Source organism: Miniopterus natalensis, chromosome 5 (genome assembly GCF_054644295.1).
Source record: "Miniopterus natalensis isolate mMinNat1 chromosome 5, mMinNat1.hap1, whole genome shotgun sequence".
NCBI lineage: Eukaryota > Metazoa > Chordata > Mammalia > Chiroptera > Miniopteridae > Miniopterus > Miniopterus natalensis.
In genome coordinates, this window is record NC_142085.1 from 41,060,986 (window position 1) to 41,087,853 (window position 26,868).

The 26,868-nt window shown below is 39.2% G+C and overlaps 2 protein-coding genes across 10 annotated transcripts in view; both read left to right on the forward strand.

Moving 5' to 3' along the window:
* The first annotated feature begins 7,505 nt into the window (after window positions 1-7,505).
* RIPPLY2 (ripply transcriptional repressor 2) lies at window positions 7,506-11,567 on the forward strand. The gene is made up of 4 exons (XM_087817147.1): window positions 7,506-7,615; window positions 7,797-7,872; window positions 8,212-8,267; window positions 11,365-11,567. Exons 1-4 carry the CDS (start codon window positions 7,506-7,508, stop codon window positions 11,510-11,512), a joined length of 390 nt encoding a protein of 129 aa, XP_087673273.1. The 3' UTR covers window positions 11,513-11,567.
* A 2,154-nt stretch (window positions 11,568-13,721) lies between these two features.
* The window catches only part of CYB5R4 (cytochrome b5 reductase 4), a 51,857-nt gene continuing 38,710 nt past the window's right edge, over window positions 13,722-26,868 (forward strand). For 7 of the 9 annotated variants that reach the window (XR_001602776.2, XR_001602777.2, XM_016207328.2 and 4 more), the window contains exons 1-4: window positions 13,723-13,838; window positions 17,859-18,012; window positions 24,284-24,384; window positions 25,322-25,403. Coding sequence is in view for 7 of the 9 variants with exons in the window: in XM_016207328.2 (XP_016062814.2) it covers window positions 13,764-13,838; window positions 17,859-18,012; window positions 24,284-24,384; window positions 25,322-25,403 (412 nt within the window). In the remaining 2 variants the exon portion in view is untranslated. Of the gene's footprint in view, window positions 13,839-17,858; window positions 18,013-24,283; window positions 24,385-25,321; window positions 25,404-26,868 lie in introns of all 9 variants that reach the window. The other 2 variants (XM_016207327.2, XM_016207333.2) reach the window with 2 other exon arrangements.

A 26,868-nucleotide genomic window follows, 5' to 3' on the forward strand; every position in this document is an offset into this window, starting at 1 on the left:
TTCTTCATCCTCAGGGAACATCCCCTAGCACCCTTTCTTCATGGCCCGCTTCTTTTTTGTCATCTTATAGTCATGCAAAAATCCAAAGATTAAACATAAAGCATGTTAGGTACACATGCATCATGGGTAAGGTGAATTTATAATATTTTCTTTTAGTAAACTATAAAAGCCGATGGCTTAGATGTCTTAGATTGTAAGCTCCATGAAGGTAGGAAGTTGCTTTTGTCTTGTTTACTGACATATGTCAAGCTCCTGGAACAGCTCCTGGCAGACAGGTGTTCAGGAAATGCTTGTTGACTATATAGAATAAAGTTCTTTTTTAAACAAAGTTTTTAATATTTTTAATCCTAAAAGATTGGGTAGATTTGTCTACCTCACTAGTGTGTTATGAAAAATGTGTTGATATGTTATATAAAGCACATGTTATAGAAATGGATAAATTCCTAGAAAAATACAACCTACCAAGACTGAATTATGAAGAAAGAGAAAATATGAACAGGTTGATTACTAATAAGAAGGTTAAATCAGTAATCAAAAACCGCTCAACCAACAAAAGTCCAGGACCAAGATGGCTTCACTACTGAATTCTCCCAAACATTTAAAGAATTAATACCAATTCCTCTCACACTGTTCCAAAAAATAGAAGAGGAAGGGCTAGTTCCAGACTCATGTTTGGAAGCCATCATTACCCTGATACAAAAGCCAGACAAGGAAACTATAAGAAAAAGAAAATTATCAGTGGATATCCCAGTTGAATGTAGATGCAAAATTCTTCAACAAAATATTAGTAAACCAAACTCAACCATACATTAAGAGGATCACACCATGATCAGTGGGGTTTATTCCAGGGACGCAAAGAAGGTTCAACACCTTCAATGTGATACACCACATTCATAAAGAATAAAAATCATGTGATCATTTCCATATATGCAGAAAAAGCTTTTGACAAAATTCAACATCCATTTATGATAAAAGCTTTCAACTAAGTGTATATACCACTAACATCATACTCAGCAGTGAAAAGCTTAATGCTTTTACTCTAAGATCAGGAACAGCACAAGAATGCCCACTCTCACCACTTCTATTCATCAAAGTACTGGAAGTTCTAACCAGGGCAGTTAGGCAAGAAAAAGAAATAAAAGACATCTGCATTGGAAGGGAAGAAGCAAAACTGTTTCTTTTTGCAGATGACATGATATTACATATAGAAAACCCTAAAGCCTCCACCAAAAACTATTAGAACTAATATACAAAATCAGTAAAGCTACAGTATACAAAATCAACACAAAAAACAGTTGCATTTCTATACACTAATAACAAACTATCAGAAAAAGAAATTAAGGAAATAATCCCATTTACAGTTGCATCAAAAAGAACAACATACCTAGGAATAAGTTTCACCAAGGAAGTGAAAGACCTGTACACTGAACCTGTAAGACACTGATTAAATAAATCAAAGACATGAATAAATGTAAAGACATTCTGTGCTCATGGATCAGAAGAATCAATATTGCTAAAATGTCTGTACTACCCAAAGCAAACCACAGATTTAATGCAATCCTATCAAAATTCCAATGGCAATTTTCACATAAATAGAAAAAAAAAAAACCCTAAAATTTGTATGTAATCACAAAAGATCCTGAATAACCAAAATAATCTTGAGAAAGAACAAAGCTGGAAACATCACGCTCCTTGATTTTAACCTACATTACAAATATAAAGTAACTAAAACGATATGGTATTGGCATAAAAATAGACACATAGATCAATAGAACAGAATAGAGAGCCCAGAAATAAACCCATGTATATATGGTAAATTAATTTACAACAAAAGAGCCAAGAATATACAATGAGGAAAGGGCAATCTGTTCCATAAGTGGTGCTGGGGAAAATGGACAGCCACATGCAAAAGAATGAAACTGGACCACTATCTTATATCTTACACAAAAATCAACTCTAAACGGATTAAACACTTTAACATAAGACAAGAAGCCATAAAAATCCTAGAAGAAAACACAGGTGGTAAGCTCCTTGACAATGATATTGGTGATGATTTTTTTGTTTTTGGATTTGACACCAAAAGCAAAGCAAAAGGCAGGAAAAACAAAAATAAACAAGTTGGACTATATGAAACTAAAAACTTCTGCACAGCCAAGGAAACTATTAATAAAATAAAAAGGCAACCTACCAAATGGGAGAATATATTTGCAAATTATGTATCTGATAATGCATAAATACCCCAAATATAGAAAGAACAAATACAATTATAGAGCATGAAAACAATCTGATTAAAAAGTGGGCAGAGAATCTTAATGGACATTTTTCCAAAGAAGACATACAGATGGCCAAGAGGTACCTGAAAAGTTGCTCAATATCATTAATCATCAGGGAAATGCAAATCTAAACCACAATGAGATATCACCTCAAAGTGACACAATGGCTATTATCAAAAAGAAAAGAAATAGCAAGTGTTGGTGAGGAGGTAGAAAAAAGGGAACACTTGGCGCTGCGATTGGAAATGTTCATTGGTGCAGCTGCTATAGAAAACAGTATTGAGGTTCCTCAAAAAAATGGAACTACCATATGATCTAGAAATTTCACTTCTGGTATTTATCCAAAGGAAATAAAAACAGAGTATCTGCACTCTCATGTTCACTGCAGCATTATTTACAATAGCCAAGACATGGAAGCCACCTAAGTGTCCATCAATGGACACTTCATCCATCGATAAAGAAGATACACAGACATATGTAACGGAATATTATTCAGCCATGAAAGGAAGGGAATCCTGCCATTTGTGATAACATGGACAGGCCTTGAGGGCATTATGCTAAATGAAATAACTCAGGCAGAGGAAGACAAATATTGTATGATCTCACTTACATGTGGAATCTAAAAAACTAAACAAAACACCAAACTCACAGATATAGGGAATGAATTAGTGGATGCCAGAGAGGCGGGGGTGGGGTGAATGAAATGGCTGAAGGGGGTCAACAGGTGCAAAAATAAGTCCCGGGGATGTAATGGACAGCCTGGTGCCCATGGTTAATGGTACTTCAATGCATATTTGAAAGAAGCTGAGAGAGTAAGTTTTAAAAGTTCTAATCACAAGAAAAAGGAATTTGTAACTATGCATGGTGATGCATGTTAACTAGACTTACTGTGATGATCATCTTGCAATACATACAACACATACAAATATCAAATCATTGTGTCATACAGCTGAAACTACTATAATGTTATATGTCAATTATATCTCAATTTTAAAAAGCACATATTTTAAATGCACTAGTGGGACTCACGTAGAATACTAAAATAAATTTGAAATGTAACATGAATAGGTTATACTGACCTGCCCACACTGGAAAGCAGGTTCAGCATCTGTGTAAATAGGTGGCATAAACAGAATTTATAAATGGAAAATTTGGGATTTTATAGCTCTAATAATCCATAGTTATATGTCTTGGTTTACCTAAATTTGGCCAATTTGGCCAAATATTTATTAATTGATTCTCCTTTTTCTTTTTCTTTTTAGTAATGCAGTCTTTTTTCCCACAATTTTAAGACAATTGATGTTCTCTCAGACTTATGTCTTATTATTGCATTACACCATTCCTCCACACCAGATCTATTCCCCCTGATTAAACTTCTTTCTCAGATGTGCATTATATCATTTACAAATCCATCACTTATACATCACTGATGCAAACCCTCCCACTGCATGAGAATCTTCTTCAGGGCGACTAACCTCACTTCTTCCTTCCTCCCAGGGGCCCATGAGCCATCATCCAGTCCCTCCTCTTTAGAGGCTCTGTCCTCCTGCCTCCTCTCATCATCTTATCCTTTCTCGCACCCTAAAAAGAAAGCCCTTCTACTGACTCACCATTCCCTTTCTCTCTCTTTCCCCCTCTCAAATGGTAGCCTCTTCTCGTTTTTATTTCTTCACCTCTCCAGCTCAACTTATGGTAAAAACGTTTCTGTCGCATACACTCAAGATGTTGTTTTAAAGTCACTTAAACCCCTTAGTTGCCAAATTCAATTAACACGTATCCTTATCTTGTTGATCCCTTGGTGGCACTTAATGTCTTGGACCTGTCCTTCCTTCTTGGAATTATTTTATCCCATGTTTCCACCACACCTGCTCCACGAATGCACCTTCTACCGTCTTCACCATTTCTCTTCAGTGAGATCTTATTTTTTAAATTTATTTATTTACTTATTTTGCATGCTCTCTCAGTTTACAATCAAATACTGCTCTCCAGAGCTCTGTTCTTGGTCCTGTTTTCAAGCTACAAAATTTCTCTGGGAAAACCAATCAATTCCTATGGCTTTAGTTACCACCTCTTCTATTATGATTCCCACATATAAATCTTTAGCTCTAAACTCTACTGAACTCCATATCTCCTATCTCTGGTTGTCCCCTGGGTATCTTCTCTGCCTATGTGTTACTAAGCCTTCTAAAACCTGTTAGATCACGCCTGGGTTCCTTTCTTTGCAGTGACTGTATTTTACATGCAAGAAGGAGAGTTAACTGAATATTTGGTCGCCAGAAGGGCAGATTATGCTACTCTTGTAATGCTGTTTATTTCTGGTTCTCCTCTTTCTGGATACATGGTGAAACTGTACATCTGCTCCTTTGAAATTAGCTGTGTCATATGACTTGTTTTGGCCAGTAAAACATATTGCAGGTGATGTGTGTAACTTTTAGGCAGAAGCCTTTAAAAACACATAATTTTATTCCCTTCCTCCTGTTATGACAAGTAGCAACATTGCAGAGGAAAGAGGCTCCGTCAGCTGTATCCTTATGTGAGGGTGATGTGGAGCAGATCTGCCACCAACTGAAAGTGGACATAAGCACGAGTGAGAAATAAAGCTCTATTAAGTTAAGCCTCTGAGATTTTGGAGTTATTACTGCCATATAGCCTAGCTTGACCTGATTCAAGATCCAAAACCAAATTCATCATTTTCCCCCCTGCACCCTATTAACAGATAAATCAACAACAAAGCATCCGACCTGCCTTTCCTCCTATATTCCCTGTTTTCCTTGTCTTTGAGCCATCCCCACCTCTATCCACTTAACCAGGCTAGAAAACCTGGAAGCATATCTCATCTCCACTTTCATGCATCTCATGATCTGTTGCCTGAACTACTGTGGTGACTTTGTAAATGATCTCCTTGTCTGTATTATCAGCCTTCCCCAAATCCATCTTCCATAGGGCTGCCAGAGTGGTTTTCATAAAATGCAAACTTTGACCATTCCTCTCTTCTGCTTAAAAATCTTCACAAGCACTTACAGAATCAAGCCGAAAGGCTTTGCGATGGCACACGAGGCTCTTAATAGTCCAAGTCCTCTCTATCTCAACCACATCTCTGCTCTAGCAACACCTAACCCTAGGAGCACTGTTCCTTCTGCTCCCACTCCTGCACACACACACACACACACACACACACACACGCATGCACACACACACACACACACACACACACACACGCTCACTATACTATTTCTTGACTGAACCTTCTAGAAATTCCAGGTTAGGTCCCATTTACTCTAAGAAGGCTTTCACGGTTATCCCAACCAGACATATATATTTCCTCCCTCATGCCACTTCTCTGAGTAAAATGTGCTTCTGTTACTGAATATGGCACTTTTTACAAACTTTTGCTTATGTGGCCATTGTGATGGCTACAGATAGCGATGACCATAATCCCCTTACAGATGGGCGAGGTCTCTCGTTCACCACCATATCTGGAAAGCACAGTACTTAGCATATTACAGGTACCTCAGAAGATGGTTACACAATTGAAATGATAGGCCATTTCATCAGATAGCTCAACATCTGTTAAAGGCTTATGTATTTTAAATAGCTTAAAATTTGTTGGAAGTTCACTATGTGTTAGGCACTGTAGTAAGTATTCTATACGCTTTATTTTATTTAGCCTAACAATAATTCCAGAGCAGCGATTTTGAACTGGTGTGCAGCAAGAATTTTTAAAACATGCAATATCTGACTATTTAGTCAGGGACACTGGACTCTTTTCCCTTAGATTGTCAAATAAAAAAATGACAACAGCCAACACAATAGCCGTCTGGTGTGAGTGAATAAAAATTATACCTATTTTTTTGTCAGATTGGGAAAAAATATATATTTTTTGGTGTGCTGCAGAATTTTAGTAATTAGTTTATGTGCGCTGTGAGATGAAAAAGGTTGAAAATCGCTGCTGTAGGGCACTGTGACACACATTGAGTACCTGTTGATACTGATTTCATTATAGGAAGCAAACCTTATCTCACCTTCCTGATGGGCAGATCCTTATATGCACCAGGTGGATTATTCAGTGGATTATTTTCCTATGCAGTAACTGAATGAACAGTAGAGACACTACAGCTTACATTCAAGGTTTTAAAATTTTTTTATCTACAACTTTTACAAGGAAGTCAGCTCTATTATTTAAAACATTTTGAAAAAAGTGGCATTTATATATCATCTTTCCTTTGAAGCATAATACTTTTTTTTTTACCATGTTTAATGGACCACTGTAGAAGGTGACGGGTAATTTAAACAAGAGAAACAGGGCACAGAGAAGTTGACTAACTTGTCCCATATCATAACTTGTCAAGATTTCATTATCATTTTACACATACTCCACTCCCACAAAATATTTTTCTAATTATCATTGAGTGGCAATGCCAAGTAGTGACCGAATTATATAGATGAAACTCAAGCCTTATCTTCTGGGGGCTACTAAGATGTTGGGGAAACTCACATTATATTATGAGAAGATAATATAAAAAAGCTCATGAGTCCAATCTCTGGCCCTCTTGGCTGGAACACTCAAAGTTTTACAATTCATCTCTTATGAATTCTGTATTACCTTCAAATGATAACAGGCAGATATGCGAACCCAGACTGTTAATGCATTTTTAAAAAGCCCGACATTCTTTTCATAAGGAGTCCATCCACTCGCCCATCTTTGTACTGTCCCCTGAAGAGAGTTAAGGCCATTCCTTTTAATATCCTCAGCATCTCCGCTTTTAGAATACAGGGCGCAGGATCGGTTTCATCTGCCAAAGGCCAAAAAGCCAAGAGACTTGGGCGAGTCAAGCAATTACCAACCACCCGGCCTTTCTGCAGAAATACACAAAACGTGTAGAATCCGTTAATTTTATCCCCTCCTAACCTTTTCACTTGGAAATTGGCTGCTCGGGCGAATGTTGTTTTTCTCCCCGCAGCCAAGTGGGAAGAGCGATTAACGCTGGCCGGACAAACGCCCTCGCCGGGCCATTTGGGAGCCGCACGCGCTCACACCGCCGGGCCGCCGCGCCTTCGCGCGCAGCCGTTTTGTTTACGCGGCGAGCGGGGCGCGAGGGGCGGAGGGGCGCGAACCTCTCCCCATGCAGCAGGCCGCGGGCGCTATATAAGCTCGGGGCCCCGGCCGGGTCTGTGGAACCCACAGGCTGTTCCGCGAGCTGGCGGCGGCCGGGTGCCGAGCCCCGCGGCGCCATGGAGACGGTCGAGCGCTCCGAGGCCCGAGCCCGCGACTGTGCGCGCGGCCGCCGCCCGCTGCCCGCGGCCCCCGACGGCCCGGCGCGGCGCGGGAGCGCGGACTCCGGGTACCGCGTCTCGGCGCCGCCCCGCGCCTCTCCCACCCCGTCCCTGCCGCCCGCGCCTCCCCAGCTCCTCCTCTCCGCTCTCCGCCCCTCCCCACCCTCCCCCGGGTCCACGCTTGGCTGCGATCGGTTCTGCTTGTTCTGGGCTCACGTCTCCTCTGCGCATCTTTGCTCCACCCCGCAGATCCGGAGGCTTCTGGAGGCCGTGGGTTGACGCCGGAGGCCAGCAGGAGGAGGCCGGGCACCGAGTCGCGCAGGCGGTGAGTGAGGGCGCGTGGCCGGCCGAGCCCCCGAGGGGCGCCGGTGGCTCTCCAGGGCTGGGGACCCAGGGCCCGAGGGAGACACGCGCCCGGCCTGCCCCTCGCTTAAGATCGCGCCTGCCGGTGGCCCTGCGGTGGCCCTACCGGGGGCCATGCCGGTGCTGATGAGGCGAGTGTGTCCTCCAGAGCAATTGCGACACGGGGGTCGGACCGCGAGCGAGGCTGCGGAGAGCCCTGGGGCCACAGTCCCCGAGGCCGCGAGGAACGCTCGGTCGCTCGCGTTTCCAGCTTCTAAGAAAAGGTGAGTGATAACTATGATTCATCTCCTTACGTCCGCAGATGCCCGGAATGACCGAAGCCTCTGGAAAGCTTTCCCGATACAGGCACCCGGTCAGGTGAGTGACAGGCCACACGGAAGGTCTCCTGCTCCTCCAGCCCCAGGGAAGAGCCTGGACTTCGCACCCCCAGCTCAGCAGCTCGTCCTGCAGTTTTTCTATTGGAAAAATCTATCTTCAAGGTTATTTTATCTTCCCAGCCCCAGAGGTCCTTTACTCATCGAATTGAAAAATGTAGCTCACGCCCTTACTGAGAACTGTTAATCAGTGCATGCTCTGCAGGAGCTTAAGGGATACAGTATAAAGGGGGAAAGTGGATTATGATACTGTAAAAGTTGAACGTTGATATCTTGTGGCTGCAAAACAATGTTGTTTTTTATGCCAAGGGCTCCGGTTGAAATTGACTTCATACCAGGCAGAGTGTGTGTATTTTTATTCTCTTGCAAACCAGAAAGAAGAAGGGTGTTCACAGTTGCAGCTTTATAGCAAATCGAGCAAGCTGAGCTTGCCTTGTAAGAGGACAGGGAAATGCGGTGGAGATTCTAAAGGCTCCTAAGGATCATCAAAGGGATCACAAGTTGTTTCGCATAACAAAGAGCTGGTTTCCCGTTCTAGTCCCAGGAAGTCAGCCTTTCTGTAAGGGTTCTTCCTAGCTTTTATTCAGATAAAAGGCTAATTTTGCAGTCTGCCTGCTTCAGAGAGCTGTTAGGTGAAGAGCTAGATGATGTTTGTAAAATGTGTTCGTGTTTATAAATAGCATGTTGATTGATTTTCTACCAAGTGCTAGCAACTAGTGAAGGACACAGGAAAAAAATAACCCCAGCCCCGTGGGAAGTGTGAGAGAGTTCAGTTTGGTCAGTTTTACACTTCAGGGCATGACGTGTCTAACTCCAACAGAGGGAGTGGGGAAGGGTGGGGAAAGTGTATATTATAGGTTGCGGTCTTGAAGTTAGCCAAATGGACGGTAGGTGGGGAAGGCCGGGACGGGGGAAACAGCATGGGGAAAGAGGTAACAGGCTCCTGGAACAGCGTGCTCCTCTGGAAGCATCGCGTTGCTGGAATTTGGGTGTGTGAAGCTGTGGTCATTCCCGCACAGAAGCGAGAGGCCAGGTCCTGTATACCTTGGCACAGAGTTTTGTCCTGCTCCTGTAGGTAGTATTGGGGATTACTCAAGGGATTTTAACCAGAAGAGTGGTGTGATCAGATTTTATATTTCAGAAAAATCACTAAGGAAATGGTTTAGAGTTGTCGTTAGGACACCAGAAATGAAACTGGAAGTTATTGCAGTTGTTCAGGCAAGAATTATAAAGAGCCATTCTAAGGCAACGGAAGTGAGGATGGGACTGGGTGAATTTGGGGAATACTTACAGGACAGTAGATCAGGCTGATAATGTACTGGATATGGTGCATGAAGACTAGGCAAAAAGATAGGATGGCTCCCAAGTTTTCGGCTGATTACCAGGTTAAATAATGGATTGGAAATTAAGGCTAAAACAGATGTGAGGTGCAAGACAATGAGCCCAATTTTCCGTTTATGGTACTTAATGTGCCTGTGGGGCATCCAGCTGACACTGTCCGTTAGAGAACTGCATGTATAAATCAGGAACTCAGCGTCAGTTTCTTAAGTGGAAATGTAGAGCCGGTAAATAAACAGTTGGGGTAATCATGGCGGTGGGTAGGGCATCCTGGGGAGCCAGAGAGGAGAGGTGATCACTTGTGTAAAACCGTGGGTAAGGCCAGCACCCCAACTGCATACAGAGAAAGAAGGCCCATAAGGGAGACAGAAGAATCTCTCAAAACGGGGGTTCAGGGAGGGATCGAGCCTCTGGAAGAAAATGGCTGGTGAGAAAATCTCGAGGCAATACTGTAACAATTAAACAACATTCTTTTGGTTTGGCAGTTCCAGTAACACATTAAAAAATCAACTGCTTCCTATATAAGCAATTCTTTCCTTTTCATTATGATTGTACTTCTCCTAAGTTTATTTTAGTTTTTAAAATTTCTATCTTGAGTAGTATTATGTGTTTCTAATTCTTTTTACTCAGTTGTCAACTGCTTGAGTGTAGGGATCATGATTTAGTCATCTTTGAATTATGAATTGTATCTGGCACAAGAAAGCACTAAAATATTTATTGAATGACTGAATTATCCATGGTTACTAATTTGACACCAAAATTATAAACTATTTTTTACCATTTTGCTAAAAAAAGTTATAAACTATATTGCCTATTTTTTTTGCCTTTTAAAATGGAGTATACCAAGCATAATGTACCATCTCTTTGTCAGAATCACTCTATTATATGAATGCATGGGGTTATTTACACTGAAATGACTAAACTGTAGTTGGAGATTCAGCCTTATCCCCCCTCTTTTCTTTTCATTGGATGAAAAATAATAGAAGACCAGATGGCAAGTTTCATATTTTTCAGAAATTTGAAATTCTGAGGTGAACATGTTTACATGGGAATTATTTGTATGAAACCAGTGTTATTCTCAATATCTCAGTATGGTGTCCCCAAATTTAATTGGATGGGGAAAGGAAAGGGAGATGGAATCAAGATTGGGCTTAGAGGTCACCTTTCTGTACCTCGAGTAGCGAGTGCATAGACAAACTTTAAAAAGAATTGCTTTTTGTACTTGTATGAACTTCCATTGGCTACATCTGTAGGAGTTAAATGTGTGAGCTTTAAGCAAGATTCTAGGTGATTTCTGTCTCCGCATAAGGGCATAATATTTTGTTGTTTTTATGCAGTTGGATATCATCAGAATTTTAATGTAGTGGTAGGATTCATTTTCTTTTCCTAAAAAACTGGTAAATTGGAAGACAAGCTTTCCGTTTTTTAAGAATAAATATATCTATAATGCCTGAAGTAAACTAAATATTGATCTTAGTCTTACACAAGCTTCAGTATGAATTTGTTTGCCTCAATTTACAACTTGGATAAAGATTTAAAGTAATCAACCAGTTATTGATGCTTTGGCAAGTAGACTCCACGAAAGCTATGATAGTAGCATTTTAAAACTACATCTTAAGGCTGTGTCTAAATGCATAAGTCAATTGTTAAATACAGGAGCTCTTGAAATTTGAACATTTCATGAGTATAAGAATTCTAAATATGAAAAAGGTAAAGTGTATTATGTTATCTGCTTTTTTCAGACTATTTTGGCCAAAATCAAAGTGTTATGATTACTTATATCAAGAAGCAGAAGCTCTTCTGAAAAATTTTCCAATTCAAGCCACAATTTCATTTTATGAAGATTCTGATAGTGAAGATGAAATTGAGGAACAGATCCGTGAAAATTAATCTAATTAGTTACTTTTGATGACATTAAACATTTGTAGGATTTAAGTTTAGTGTGCAAATGTATCATAATCCTTTAAACTTATTTATTTGTATGTAAATTATTAATAAAATGAATATTTTGTAAATACTATGGTAGTTGGGCCTTTTTAAAATCCCTACACTATTATTCAATGCTGGAATTTAAAAGTAGGTGACATTTACAGATGTCCCAATTTTATTGTAAACATTTGATCATTTTGATCTCTTCATCAAATTACAAGTTTATCTGTAGTAATAATTTTGCAAATAGTTATAACTTTTCATAGAATGACAATATTTTCAAATTGAACCTTATAACATCTGCTATTTCCTACTGATTTCCATTGGATATTGTAGTTACAGATGAATATTATTAGATAATGAAGAAAATCACCTTATGTTGCCAATTATACATTATTATTATGTACTTGCTAGCAGATGGTGAAAAGCACTTTAAATCATTGTCAATAATTGAGAATGGGAGTCATTGTTAGGGCTATTACATTTTAGGCATTTTTAATGAATGACAAGTCCAGTAATTGTCTTCTGCTGTCCTTAAACTCAGTAGTAAGATAGCATGGGTGTTCAATACTTACGGCAGTACATTGAGGAATCCCCAGAATTAAAACAAAATGTTTAAATGGGCATGACTTAAATGGAGTCTAAAACAGGGCAGCCAAAAGGCAAGATTGTGATAGTATTTATTCCACTTCCTGTCCAAGAGGCATTTTGGCAGATATGAAACATTTTCCAACAACATCACCTTTTTTTCCTCTGGTTCCCTGCTCCTGATATCCTCATGTAAACATTTTCTTATGGGAAGTGAAATAAGAAATTCTCAGTGACTAGTATTTTAAAGTAGATTTATAGAAGAATACGTAATCTTTAAATGGGAGAGAAAAGGAGCACTTCTCAAGGTAAAGGTGACATTAAACTATGGTAATGAAGTTCTTTTTAGCTCAAAATTTTTTCACAATAATCATTTCAATTGCAAATAAAGAATGTTTCTATAATATTTCAGAATGATAATAGCCAGAGATGGTTACCTAGCTAAGAAATGCCTCTTACTTGAATGGCTACTTATATTCCCACACTTTTCCTTCTAATTGAAAAGATCTGATGGACATTAATTTACAGGCACTTTAAGTACAAGACAAGTGAAATAGGGCAAGTTCAAACAATGGTTCAGACTCAGGAAAAGTGAGTAATGGAATGAGGCTGGGGAGAGCTATTTAGAACTGTCTCTTCTGAAAACTCTCTCCCTTCACTGCATTCTATTCTCAGGATGTGTGTGTTTCCCAAGGAAAATCCAGGTTTCCAGGCTGAACCTTAAGCCTTAGAGACTGTTGTTTACCTCCCCAATATTTGTGCTTCTCATTGACATGTTGGAATAGTTTGAAGAACCACTGCCATTTATTGAGTGCCTACTTTTTAACCAGGTACTGTATTCTGTAGTTTACATATGACATCTTATTTAATCCTTACTAAAACCTAAATTCATTATGCAGATGGGAAAATGAGGCTTTGCAATACTAAAGTATCTTGCATCAGGCTGCTCACGTGCAGAGATGGCATCCAACCTCAACCTGACTCTTAGATCCTCCAATCGGGGTGGGCTGCAGCAGCATACGCTTTCCTGTATCTTTCAGGGAAGTTAGATAGCGAGGTTCTTAAAGATGAAGTTTTCTCTTCATCCCACAGGAGCAGCTGTTTGCATTTGACACCTTGGCTTTTAACGTTTCTCTTTCCTGTACAGCCTGGTGCCTTAGAGGAGAGAGTTTCAGAGAAATCAGAATTCTCGAATAGTATTATTGTATTCCGTATTTTAAGCTGTGTAATGGTAGTGCTTAACAATGGGCAGACCCTTGTGGGTCTGTCTGCAAGAATTTATCCTCAGATTCGGTCAGCACCAGGGCTGAGGAACAGCATCTCTCTTTCATCTTTCCGCGGAATAGCTGTCACCTCCTGGAGGTGCTGAAGTTCAGGGCTCAGAACCAACGGAGCATGCGTACGTTCCCCTGGTTCCGCCTTCGGTCCAGTTGGCCCCGCCCTTCGCGACTCGACGTGATGCGTCATGACGCGCCTCACCCCCCGGGCGACCCCGGAAGTGGGTCGGGGGCTTGGCCTCTGCCCGGCCTCGGAGCCGGAGCGGGAGGTGTAACCGAAGAGGGGCCCAGCCGAGCGATCCCAGCGGGCAGCGGACCCCGGGCAGGGCCCAGCCCAGGGGTCCAGGATGCTGAACGTCCCTTCCCAGTCTTTTCCGGCCCCCAGCTCACAGCAGCGCGTCGCCTCCGGGGGGCGTAGCAAGGTAAGCGGCTGACACCAATGGTCTGGCTCGGAGCTGGCGGCGGCGGGCGTTTCGTGTTCCCGCCGCCTCTCCCACCTCCGGTTCTAACCTGTGGCCCTCCCGCCCTAGCTGGCGGCTTCTTACTCCGCCGCCTCCAGTCCTGTAACTCTTCTAACCTCCCTCTCACCTCCTCGTCGCTTTTCGTTCCCAGCCCTTTGGCCCTTTCTGTCAGGTCCCTTCGCCCCCGTGTCCCCGCCGACTGAACGGAGGTGCACGGGGTAGGGCCAGGCTGCGCTCGCGGGATTGTAGGTGCCGGGTAGTAGCTTCCTTCCCTCTCCCTGTCCTCCTCTCCAGCCTTTTGTTCTCCGCTTTCCCGGGAGCTCTGAGTGGTGTGGGTTCCCCAGCGGAAGTGGAAGGTTGGGCAGTGCCGACGGCGACCAGGGAGCGTCGCTCCGAGCGAGCGGCGGGGACTCCCGGCGCCAGGGGAGACTGGGGGACGGAGAGCAGACGCCGGCGAAGCTCCCGCTGGGTGGGCGGAGGCTGCTCCAAGTCATGCTGCCCTTCTTCCTCCTTTCCTCTGGTACTTCAGTGTGTGTTTTTTATCACCGCCTTTTCTGCTGATATCACTTGATGACTTCAGAGCTACAGTACTCGAAGTTTTTGTTGAACACAGTTACCGTCAGCAACAGGTGGAATACAAACGTATTTTACATTTACACAAGTTAATAGAATTGTCTCCTTTGTTCATGGCAACTTGAGTCGCTTCCTCCTGCTGGATATGTTGGTTCCTCATTCTGTCACCACATCGTGTTTTGTTTTTGAGATGTCCATCTGCTCGGACATCTCAAAAACTCCTTTTTCATTTCTGGACTCTTGGGTCTTAGCATCGTTTGGGACCTTTACTGACTTTCTTTTTTTTTCTTCTCCGTTAAGATCTGGTGTTCAACTCTAGATCAGAATTATGGGTTCAGGGATCTGTAGCTTTCATTAGCTTTTCAAAAGTCTGTCATCCCGACTATAATAATAATACAGCTGAGATTTATTCAGTGCTTCCTGATGGCATGTATATTCTAAGTGTTCTCGTTGCTTTTACGTGTATTAATTCGTTTAATCTTTACAGTGACCCTGTTAAGTGGGTGCATTTGTTATCCCCATTTCACAGAAAAGGAAACTGGTAAGGGATATTTCCGTAGATTTCATAGGCTTTATGTGATGTGACTCTGGCTGTGACATTTTATTTATTGCTCCACATATCATCCAGCCATGTAATCATTTGTCCCTGACTTCTTGCTGTTTGACCTATTTCTCCCCTTAAAGCTAAATGTTTGGCTGAGTAGTATAGCCTCCCCAGAGAAAGAATCTATGAATTAGATTATGAGTTTCTGCCCTTATCCATTAAAACTACCAATCATGTTCTTAGCATCCATCTAAAGGAGAAATTTTAGAGCAAAGACTAAAGGTTCGTAGGTCGTGATGGCAAAGGTGAGTCTTTGGGTCCAAAAAAGTAACAAAAGATTATTATGAAATTCAAAGGGAAGCTAAGACTGTTGTGTTTGTTTTTTTCCCTTTGAGGAACAAGCTAATCTTGATCATGTTAGAAGCTGAGTTAGGATTGTATGAAATGGGCAGATTGAGAAATAGAACCTAATTGGGGAGGTTGTATATCATAATTGTTAAAAAAAACCCCACACACTTTTGAATGAGAAAGACCAAGATTCTTTTCCCAACTCTGCCACTTAAGCTCTTTGACTCTCAGTTTCTTCAGGTGTAAATGGGAATGACAGTACCCATTTTATGGGGTTGTTTATAGGATTAAATGAGATAATGTTCCTCTTGGCACAGTCTTGGTATATGGAAAGCACTCACTAAATGTAACTAAATACCTCTCATCTTTTATTAAATATCATGGACTGTTGTGTATAACCCTTGGCCTGGCTAAAGTGTGCACTCAATATATGATATCTGTTAATTATTTCTACTAACACTAGTAAATAAATATTTATTGAGAACCTACCTTTTCTACAGATATATCTCTATTTTCAAGGAGTTTAGTCTAGTAGGCTGCATGAACTAGTAAACAGGCAGTTATAATGCCATAAATACTGTAATAGTGTGTTAGGACAAGTTGGGGTCTGACAAGGCTTTTGGAGGAAATAATGTCTGTTGTGTGTGGGGGGGGTGGGGGAGGGTAGGTCCAGGCATGGGGCAAGTGTTTCATAGCAATCAAGGAATCTGTTTCCATTTTCTCATTTAGCTAAAGCATATAAATGAGAAGGAGCAAAAGTTAGAACATGGCGATGGTGAGGTAAACTATGACTAGATTCTGAAGGGCCTGTAAACCACTGTAGGAATTTAGAGACATTATTATAAGGTAATGTGGGGAACCACCAGAGGAGGGAGGGCCCATGATTAGTTTTGCATTTTCAAAATATTACTTTTAACTACCATGTAGCTTATGGAATCCACATAGACAAGAGAGACAAGTGATTTTGGTTTGGGATAGGAAATACCATATTCTCACAGTTTACTTTGTTTATTGGGACCAAGAGACCTAGAAAGTTTCTGTGATGGTAAGAATGAGATGATTTAGATTGATAGGAAGGAATATAAAATTGGGTCACCATAGACCTGTTAACTTGGTTATTTTGGGAGTAAATAAATGCCTAAAATAGGTATGTCTCAGTAAAGTGAGGTAAATACATGTCTTAGTTGGTTCAGGCTGCTGTAACAAAGTACCATTGGCTAGGTGGCTGATAACAACAGAAATTTATTTCTCACAGTTCTACAGACTGGGAATTTCAAGATCAGTGCACCAGCCAATGGCCAATTCTGTGTCTCGTAAAGGCCTGATTCCTGGTTCATAGATGACTTTTCCTGGGTCCTCAAAGGGCTGGAAGGGGTAAGGGATTTCTCTCAGGCCTCTATTGTAAGGACATTGATCCCATTCATGAAAACTCTGCCCTTATGACCGAATCACCTACCAAAGGCCTCACTTCCTGATTACCATCACATTAGGGTTTAGGGTGTCAACATATGGATGGGGGCGGGCACAAACACTTAGTCTGCAACAATAAACTTCCTTGTATGTGCCTGGTGCTTTGTATAACAAACTAGTTTAGTTATACAAGTTTAGACAGTAGTCCTATTCCACAGGGATGTCTTGAAAGTTTCTACAAGGTTGTCTTAACTGGTTAGAACACTAGTAAATATCTGTTATCTAAAAGTCTTGAAAATGTATTTTGAGAACAAAACAAAACACAAGAAACCAAATATCCTGTTATTAAATCCAGACATTTTGTTATTAAATCCTCTGGGAAAGAGTAGGCAGACTTTTCTGCAAAGGGCCAGATAATAAATATGTTAGACTTTGAGGGCCACATAAGGATTGGGGCTCTACGCAACTCCCCCCCCCCCCCCTCCGCCCGCCTGTGAAAGAAATTCTTAGCTCAAGGGCTATACAGAAACAAGTACTAGCCAGTTTGCCAGCCCCTTCCCTACAGTGTTACAGCTTTATTATTTCCATTATTTGATTACTTTTGTTTCTTAGTGGATTCTTAGAAAATTAGCTGCTGCTTAGTGATTTCTAATGTTCTGTGTATATTGACACTCCAGAAAATCAACTTTAGCCAGTTGTTTATATTCTATCAAATCTCTCTTGATTTTCTAGGCAAAGAAATTTTGGTCCAAATTGGTAAGTGAATATAACATTAGTGACAGAGCCAGGACCAAAAGTGTTTTCTGACTCCAGGATTAATGCTATTCTTGTTACCATTATGATGAACATTTGTGTGACAGAATTTCTAAGTCCTGCCTCATAGCCCAGGTAGTTTATATAATGTTCTGTTTATAATTCTAGTTGTAAAACATGAATTTGGCAACCCCCTAAAGCTGTAAAGAATGTTTGTAAAGTTGTGAGATTTGTGTTTTCTTCTTCTTTTGAATGGGAATAAATGAAGTAGCCTGAAGACAGGCAGCAGGAGGGGAAGGGGGAGCCACTAACTTGAAGATGCCACATTTACTTCTTCCCTTTAACTTTCTTAGGTACCTCTAAAACAGGGCAGAAGTCTTATGGATTGGATCCGATTGACCAAAAGTGGAAAGGACCTAACAGGATTAAAAGGCAGGTTAATTGAAGTAACTGAAGAAGAACTAAAAAAACACAACAAAAAAGATGATTGTTGGATATGCATAAGAGGTAGGTGGTATTTATGAAGTACTGCAAAAAATTTGCGCTGGGCCTTCCTCTTGTAATACTCCTGTTACTAGGTGATACACTGTATATTGTAATAGTTCCTGTTATTTGGTGAAATGATTCACAATTAGATAATAAAAATGTGAGTAAAATAAGATTACTTTTTTCCGTTTTAAAAAATGAATGACTGTTTAAAGCAGGGGTGGGGAATATCTGGCGAAATCATTCGGCCTGGCCCTGTCAAGTCCTCACCAAAGAGAAGCACTTCCAGCCATCACATTACGGGTGAGTTAATTAAATGTTTGACCAAATAGAGCAGGCTAATTTTTAAGTTGATAATTTCGTATGGCTCGTGAATGATGTTATAAATACCCAAATGGCCCTTGGCAGACAAAAAGTTCCCCATGTGTGGTATAAGCAAGAATTGCATCTTTGTATTGTGACGTTACATAAAGTATAGGGATGGAGAGTGGTAAGTGGTCCTTATATTAAATGTAAAGGGATATACAATATTAACTCAAACTGGTTAAAGTTAAGGATATATATTGTAATTCTTCGAACAGCCACTTAAAATATAATGCAAGAGGTATAGCTAAAAAACCAATAATGTGGAATTCTAAAAAATAAAAATAAAAATTGGTGAAACCAAAAGAAGTCAGGGAAATTGAGGAACAGAGACACAAACAGAAAATATGCATGGTTGGGGTGGGGAAGAAAACCTGGGGCTGGGGAGGGAAGCTAATAAAATGATAGCTGTAAATTCATAAAGAATGTTTATGCCTGATAAAGTTTCACAATATATGAAGCAAACATTAATAGAATTGAAAGATAATTAAAATGCACAGTCATTGTTGCATATTTTAACACCCTCTCTTAGCAGTTGTTAGAAATAGCAGACATAAAATAATAAAAATAATGTGCAATTTCTCTACTGAACACAAGATGGCATAGTAGTCATAGCGCTTGCAAAAATGGATCTGTGTATTTGAATACAGTGAAATAAGCTGTTCCTTTATTATGTGAACATACCTCTTTCCTTCATTTATTTTAGAGCCAACAAAATGAACAGTGGTGATTCATGAAATAAATAGGAATACTGTAGCATAATGCAATAATACTTGGCACATAATAGGCATTAAAGACATTTTGAATGAATATGTGAGGCTTTGAAGTTAAATCTGTGGTTAAGTTTTAAAACAAAAAATATTTAAAACTTGAATTACAAAAACACTGCTTTTACTTAGAGCAGTAGTTCTCAAATTTTTTGGTTTTGAGATCTCTTTACTCTTCTAAAAATTATTTCGAGCCCCAAAGAGCTTTGTTTATGATGGCTCTGTTGACGTTTACGTTTCAGAAATTAAAATTAAGAAATTTAAAGAATATTTTAAAATTAATTTAAAAGTTAAAAATAAACTCACTATGTTATAAGTTATTCATATTGTATAAAAATAACTACATTTTACAAAAACAAAAATAAATCAGAAAATTGGTATTATTTTATATTTCACAAATATTTTTACTGTATAGCTTAATAGATGACAACTGTATTCTCATGTCACCTTCTGTATTTAATCTTATGCACGTATGAAAGAATGAGCTTTTTGAAAAATACAGATAGCATCTTAGTATTACTATGAAAAGATTTTGGTCTTGGACAACCCAAGAGTCTTGAGCTCCCTCAGGAGTCCCTGGACCATACTTTAGACTCTGATTTACAGAACAGGACAAAGTAAAAATGAAAAATTATTGCTGACTGTGCGGCCTGAACCATGGAGATACAGGTCACTCCTCATTGGAGGGCCATTAGGGCTCCCATGTATGGTTGCCTAAACTGCAAAATTGTGGTAGTCTCATCTGGGAGATAGATTAAATAGGTAGGTACAAAATGTCACTTAAGTCTAACATTGTATTGTCTCATATAGAGCTGGGGGTTAAGAATAAGTTGGAGCATGCTGTAATCCAGTTCTGAGTTCAGTTATCTGAGAAATGTTGTGTGATTCAGGTTCTATTGGTGGGAAAAGATGTTTCCTCCTATGGGGAGTTGGAGTAGTGACTGAAAAAGAGCTCTCTGAAATTGGAACCTTCACACATTGCTGCTGAGAATGGAAAACAGTCTGGCAGTTCCTCAACAGGTTCAACATAGATTACGATGTGACCCAAATAAATTCACCACTAAGTATATACTCAAAAGAAATAAAAATATACATCCATACAAAACTGGTACATGAATGTTCATAGTAGCAGCATTATTTATAATAGCCAAAAAGTGGAAACCACATAGATGTTTGTCAACTGATGAATGACTAAACAAAACGTGGCATATCCACACCTAGAATGTTATTCAGCCATTGAAAGGAATGAAGTACTGTCACATGCAACAACATGGATGAACTTTGAAAATATTATAGTGAGTGAAAGAAGGCAAAAACAACAGACCATATATTGAATGATTCCATTTTTATGAAATGTCCAAAAGATGCAATCTGAAGAGGCAGAAAAAGTACATTAGTGGTTACCTAGGGCTGGGGAGGGTGGGAGGAATACTGTCTGAAGAATGTTTCTGCATATTGTTAGGTTGTACTATCTGTTGTGGTCAATGGCTCCTACGTAAGGACTCATAATTCTTCACGATATCAGTAGCAAACACTCAAAGGGAGTTTCTCCTTTTTAAAGAACTAATGAATCTCTCTTTTTTTTGTTATTTGTTTGCTAGTATCCTTCTAATGCTTTTTAAGATCAGAAAATGAGACCATTGTTACTAGTGTCTCTTTTGGCTTTGGCTGCTAGGAAGTTCAAGACTGCTAACAATCATAGTGTTGTTAGCTAGGTTAGGCAGCTGGTGTATTTTCTTTTCTTTTACATGTTTTGGTATGGTTCTTTAAATTTTTACACACTAACTTAAGTATTTTATTGTAAGATGCCTGTGGTCTTTTTCAGTAGCAGTTGGGATTTTAAATACAACAGATATAAAAAGTATATGTGAAAAACTAGAGGTAACATTTGTCAAGATGGAAACGAGTTCTTTCTGTGTAAAATGGCAAGTTTAGTTTTCAGGTATAAAAGTAATGTTGATCCTTCAAGTTATTAAATACACAGTGAGCTCCTAGAAACTGGTACTGTTCAAGCAGATGCTACATGGTGGTCTGTCTGTAGATTATGCAGAGGTGAATCCTGTACTGAATGAGAGATCAGACTGAAAATTGCCTTTAGAGATCTCCCAGTCTTAAGACTCATTCTGTGATTGAATTGGCAGTATAAGTTTCTGACAATACAAAGCACTGAGTGGTAATTTTAAAGTGGGTAATTTTTATTCTAAGAACTTATTTGAGTGCTCAAAGTTCCAGACATATAACACAAAAGAAATAATTAAGTGTGAAACTATTAGAACAGGTACTACCAGGACATTGCCTAAAGAACTCAGTATAACTGTAGTTCTGAATGTGCATTTTCAATTGCGCTGTAACACTCCTAGGATGAACTAGCTATAAAATGTACCCCTGAATATTGCTAGGGCATTTAAAACTGATGTATTTAAACATTAGAGTATATGTTCCTAAGAGAATTGTATTTTAATTTTAATAAGTTGCTGCTGACCCCTTCCTGCACCTTTTCTCTTCCTTTATTATTAAAATACTATTTTCCCCATTTTCCTTGAGATGTGATTGAAAATAACATTGTACAAATTTAGGGTATACAACATTATTGTTTGGCATATGTATAGTGAAATTAAGTTGCTCTTCTTGGCATTAATCAGTTCGTTTATTGTATCTACTCCTGGTTAGAGCTTAAAAAACAAAATACAAAACAAAATGAAGTATTAGCATAAAGGAGAGAGATAGATAGTAGATAGGTAAATAGGTAGATAGTCAGACTCCCGAAATCTCCCTCTGCCACTCAAGGTCACCCATGTAAATGATCTAAAAGCAACATTCATGATGTTTCATGAATCTATTTCTGCCTGTTTTTGTTTTTAATGTCATTATAAGGATTTAGGTTTTGCTGAATCAATAGCTTAGCATCAAATTGAGATTGTGTTTGTGGATCCATAAATACTATTTATATTTAATGGGCAATCAGTTGTGCAAATCTGCCACAGCTGAGCCTTTAGAACTGTAGGAAGAAGTTAATTGTATCATTGCAAAATTAAGAGAGTTGCAGAATTAGTTTCTAAAAACCAGGTGATAACTCAGGAAGCAAAAAGCTTGCACAGGAGAGATCGCTGTCTAAAAGCTGTGTGTAGTACTCATAGAATACAGTAAAGCATAAAGGCAAAGCATAAAATTAAGTTCTTTGCATTTGTTTTCTTCTGCCACATTCAGGGGTCCAAGTCTTAGCTGATAGGAAATGATTTGGAAAAGGGAAAAAGGAAGGAGATCTTAAGAGGGAGGAAAGAGCCTCTGGACCAGTGGAAATGCACCAGTTGCCTCAGGGGCAGGGATTACGTGTCCTAATCAGCCAATCACTAACACTGCCAAATGTGGTTGGAGCTAAGTCCTAATTCCTTATAGTGAGGGATTTTATAGGCATTCTAGTTTTTCTGTCTGAAGAGGATGGGAAGTTCTTTAGGTCTGGATCCTAGTCTGTCAGAAAGGAAAGGAAGATTACGGGAGGATAAGTGTCAATCTAAAGAGTCTGGAGGAAGCAGAGAGCACATGTGGGACATTTCAGCCTTTATATGCTGATCACTGGTAGATGTGAAAGCTCCCTGTTATCTTCTGCTGGTAGCTGAAACACGTGAGATTCCATCCAGGGAAGGTTAGCTGACTGTGTGTTGTAGATTTCATGTTCCTGAGAAACCCTAGAACTCTAGTCAGGGTTTGGTGGCAGAGAAAGTTTGGAATTCTTTTGTTTGGAAGGGTGTTCTCTTTCTCTTAAAAAGTTTGTTGGGAATAATTTTGATCCTTTATCTCATATTTGTGGTCAGTAGATTTTGGAGCATTAAACAGTTGGTAAATTCTTTCTAAATTTGGTAGGGAAAGGTATATAGGCAGGAGAAAGGAGGGACTCCACCAGTTGTTTTTTTTTCTCTTTTTCCAGACTTATTTTGAGGACTACTGTAAGAGAGGTTTTGTGAATTTACTTCTTTTTGTTGCTTAAATTGCCTTTGAGCAATTTAATGAAGAAATCCTGACTGGATGGTTATTTTGTAAAACTAAATTGGTGGAAAAACTGCAGTAGCTTTCTTGGGTCTGAAATCCAGTTTTTTTCTTTCCTTCAAAGATTATTATATAGAATGAACATTTTAAATCATCCTAAGTTATTTAAATTCTTGGAAGTCTTCATGAAAGTCATCATATAAAGAGGAAATAGTCCTAGATATAAGAAAACCAGTTGTTCTCATTGCATTTGTGAGGTGTCTATAAGGCTGGATTTGCCTGTTATCTAGTTTTCAAGTAAAGGATTAAAAAGCAACTTGATTCCTTGGTAAGGCTGTTCATTGAGTCATTCTCTATTTGTTGTCCCTGTTCCTTTTTCTGAAAAGATAAAACTATAGTTATATATATGTACAGATGAAATTAATATTTTGGAAAGATAAAAGGATTATTAAGATCTAAACAATAATTTTTGTTCCTTGGACAACTGCGGAAAAGAATTGTGCTTGCTTTTACAGAGCAGTGCCTAAGAGAGCTCAATTCTTTTTCATCAGACTCTTTGGCCAGGGCAGTAGAAGATGATGGAGTGGAAATGAGAGAGAGAGAGAAAGGGAGGGAGGAAGGGAGGGAGGGATCCGTCGATCTTGCAAGCAGAGGCACTGTCTTTGTTCTGGACAGTCTTTTCAGGAATGTTTGTACAGCCTTGTATCGTAGTAGAGTTAGTGTCTTCCTCTGACAGGTTTGCTTACTGCTCAGTATATTAACGTCTCCCTTCAGAACAAAGGACAGACATATTTACTTCCCATTACAAAGATTCGCGTTTCCTAAGCTCAGGGTATCTCTCCTGTCTTGTAGCATATGGAGTATACAGGCATTCTCTGGCCCTCTTCACAAAGCTCTGTGAGAATTGGGGTTCAGGGAACTGATGCACATGCTGATGTGAATACTAAATGGTCTTATGTCTCTGATTTAGGAGTGTCATGTTTTCTTACAGGACCTGTGAAAGAGGCAGGCTAACTTATTGGCTTGCAAGTAATGTGAAATCTCAGACCCTTTATATTCTTAATACTTTGACATAATAAATAGGATATATTTGGAAAGATTTATTGGAACTTATAATTGTAGTTTGTGCAATTTTTAAGAATTTCATTTAGGTATTATGTCTCCTTGCTTTGAAATAGGGTTTGTATATAATGTCAGCCCATATATGGAGTATCATCCTGGTGGAGAAGATGAACTAATGAGAGCAGCAGGGTCAGATGGCACGGACCTTTTTGATCAGGTAAGGTGCTGAAAGTAATCAGTGTATTACAATGGAAGAGTACTCTCAGATTTAGCAGTGTGATAGTTGCAGAAAAAAAGGAAATAGTTGCATAGATTTCAGATATGTGGGCTTGAAGTTTGAAGTTTGGGAAGATGCTCATGAGTAACAACTGTTCATTTGATTTGCCTTTGAATTATTTTACTAAAAATTTAAAGATTTCAAATCTGTGTCTAGGAGTCTACTTTTAAGTGCTTGCTGCCTCTGCTGGCAGTTGTTTACTCAGTTTTGATCAATTTTAATACTGATGATGACTGACTTATGGGAGGCAGTGACAATCTGAGGAAAGCAAAAGTCACTTCGCTTCTTTGCTATTAGTCTTTTCTCATTTGGGGATTGCTGTGTAATCAGCTTGTCTTGCTATATTGAACCTGCGCGTATCATGTAGAAAGTTAGGTGACTCATGAAATAAAAAAGATCTGTACTCAAGAGTTGAGATGTAAGAAAATTAATAATATTTTCTACTGAAGGATGTTCTTAAATGAAACCAAATCCCCACCCCCACCTCCCATGTGTCTAGTGAAAAATATAATGATTGAAATCACTGCCTTAATTTCTGCTAAGATGAAAGCAGTTTTACTCACCATTGCACTTTTGACATTAGTGCAAATGTCAACACAGTGAAAAAGGCAAATAAATTTTAGTATATTTTGAAACAAATCAAGACCTCATGGATATCTAAAAGGGCATCAAGGAGCCACCAGAGGTCTATAGACAACACTGTGAGAACATTGTTACCCTATGTATGCTGCCTTCCTGTCACTCCCTCATTGGCAAATTGAATCTGCCTCTTCATTTTTCAGGGCAGTGTAAAAATGTTTAGTTTTTCCCAGAATAAAATCAGAGGATCTCATGGAGTTAGTCATGTTGCTTTTCTGTCATTTCTATCCCATACCAGGTTCATCGTTGGGTCAATTACGAATCCATGCTGAAAGAATGCCTGGTCGGCAGAATGGCAGTTAAACCTGCTGTTCCTAAAGGTAAGTGGTGCCAGTGCTAAGCTGGCATTGATGTGTGACACACATATACTTTTTTTTTAACTTGGGTTTCAACAAATAGATTTAAGAAAATCACTGTATTGTTCTCATTTTCACTGGCCTCCTGGTTTAGCTACTGTAAAGGTTTTACTTTAGTTTTTCTTTAGAATGAAACAATGACTTTAACCTTAAATTTTGGACATGTTTTGAGAGAGAACACTCATAGTGTGAGGATTAAGCATTATGGAAAGTAAAGAACTTTTTTACTCTAAATTTAGTTTTCACTAGTCTTTTATTCTTTTGTTATATAGACAGATTTTCTAGAGCACTTGGTTAGAGTTGATTTTTAGACTAGTTTTTTAGAATTTAATGTTTTGAATATGTAATATACTCACATGACTCAAAAATGAGGAAATATAAAAAATGTTATACAGTGAAATTTTTTCTCCCAGCTTTGACTTCCATTTGCCTTGAACCTTTCCACTCCTTGTTTCATTACCGTAGAAAACCCATGTTCTGATTTCAAACTACTTATAAAATACAACCATTTTCTCCCTTACCTTCTTACCTGTGACTCTGTGATCTGTGTGGTGTTGGAGATTATCTCTTTACCTCCTAAACTTCGTTCAGAAGAGTACTCTGAAAATTTTAGACATGCAGTAGGAGTAGCAGGAATACTTTGCCTTAATCCTTTACTACGGAAGGAATGCAGTTTTTTGTTGTTGTTTTTTTGTTTTTTCAGTAACTCCTGACGTTGACCCCCCAAATTAGGAATAAGTTGGCTTGTTCGACCTGAGTTCTATTCATTTAGTTCAGTGAGTTTTGTTATTCAAGAACTTCTTGCCAGAGGCCTGCATCAGCAGTGTAGAAATAGTACAGGCACACCTAGATTTGAACCCTAGCTTCAAGACCTACTGGCTATGCAAACTTTAGGCCAGTTTCCATGCCTGAGCCTCAGGTTTTTAATCTGTACAGAGATTCATAGGGCTAAGAATTAATTAACATGTGTAAAGTTCCTTGCACGGTGAGAGTAATAGATGCTCAAAAAAAGGATTCTTTTTGTTCCTCTTGCTACAAAACAAATAAGCCATATGTGTATATACCAAAAGCAAACTAGTGTGAACTTTAGTGTTTGGAAATTCTTCCAAACAATTTACTTTTGTAAGCCAATCCCTTTCTCCTCTTAATTGGTTCCTAAATTCACTGATTCACTGCCCGCAGGAGATATGATCTTAACTGAAGTTTCTAAATGAATAATTTTACTTCATCCTGAATGTTATATATCTTATTTGCACAATCTGGTACTAAAAATTCTTCTGTAATACCATTCAAGGTAATCAGAAAGTATGTCAGTCTCCTTAGTAATGGGTTCTGCCAATTAGTAAAAAGACTTTTCTGGTTTCTTTCCTTCCTTCCTGTATATGAAAGACAGATAATCCTCAAAATGCTTCACAAAATATAATACACA

Excerpts from the sequence above, each read along its gene's own strand:
- RIPPLY2 (XM_087817147.1), top strand. The coding sequence starts at position 7,506 with ATGGAGACGGTCGAGCGCTCCGAGGCCCGAGCCCGCGACTGTGCGCGC. Across the intron at positions 7,616-7,796 it reads CGCGGGAGCGCGGACTCCGG|ATCCGGAGGCTTCTGGAGGC; the intron begins GTACCGCGTCTC and ends TCCACCCCGCAG. Across the intron at positions 7,873-8,211 it reads GGCACCGAGTCGCGCAGGCG|ATGCCCGGAATGACCGAAGC; the intron begins GTGAGTGAGGGC and ends TTACGTCCGCAG.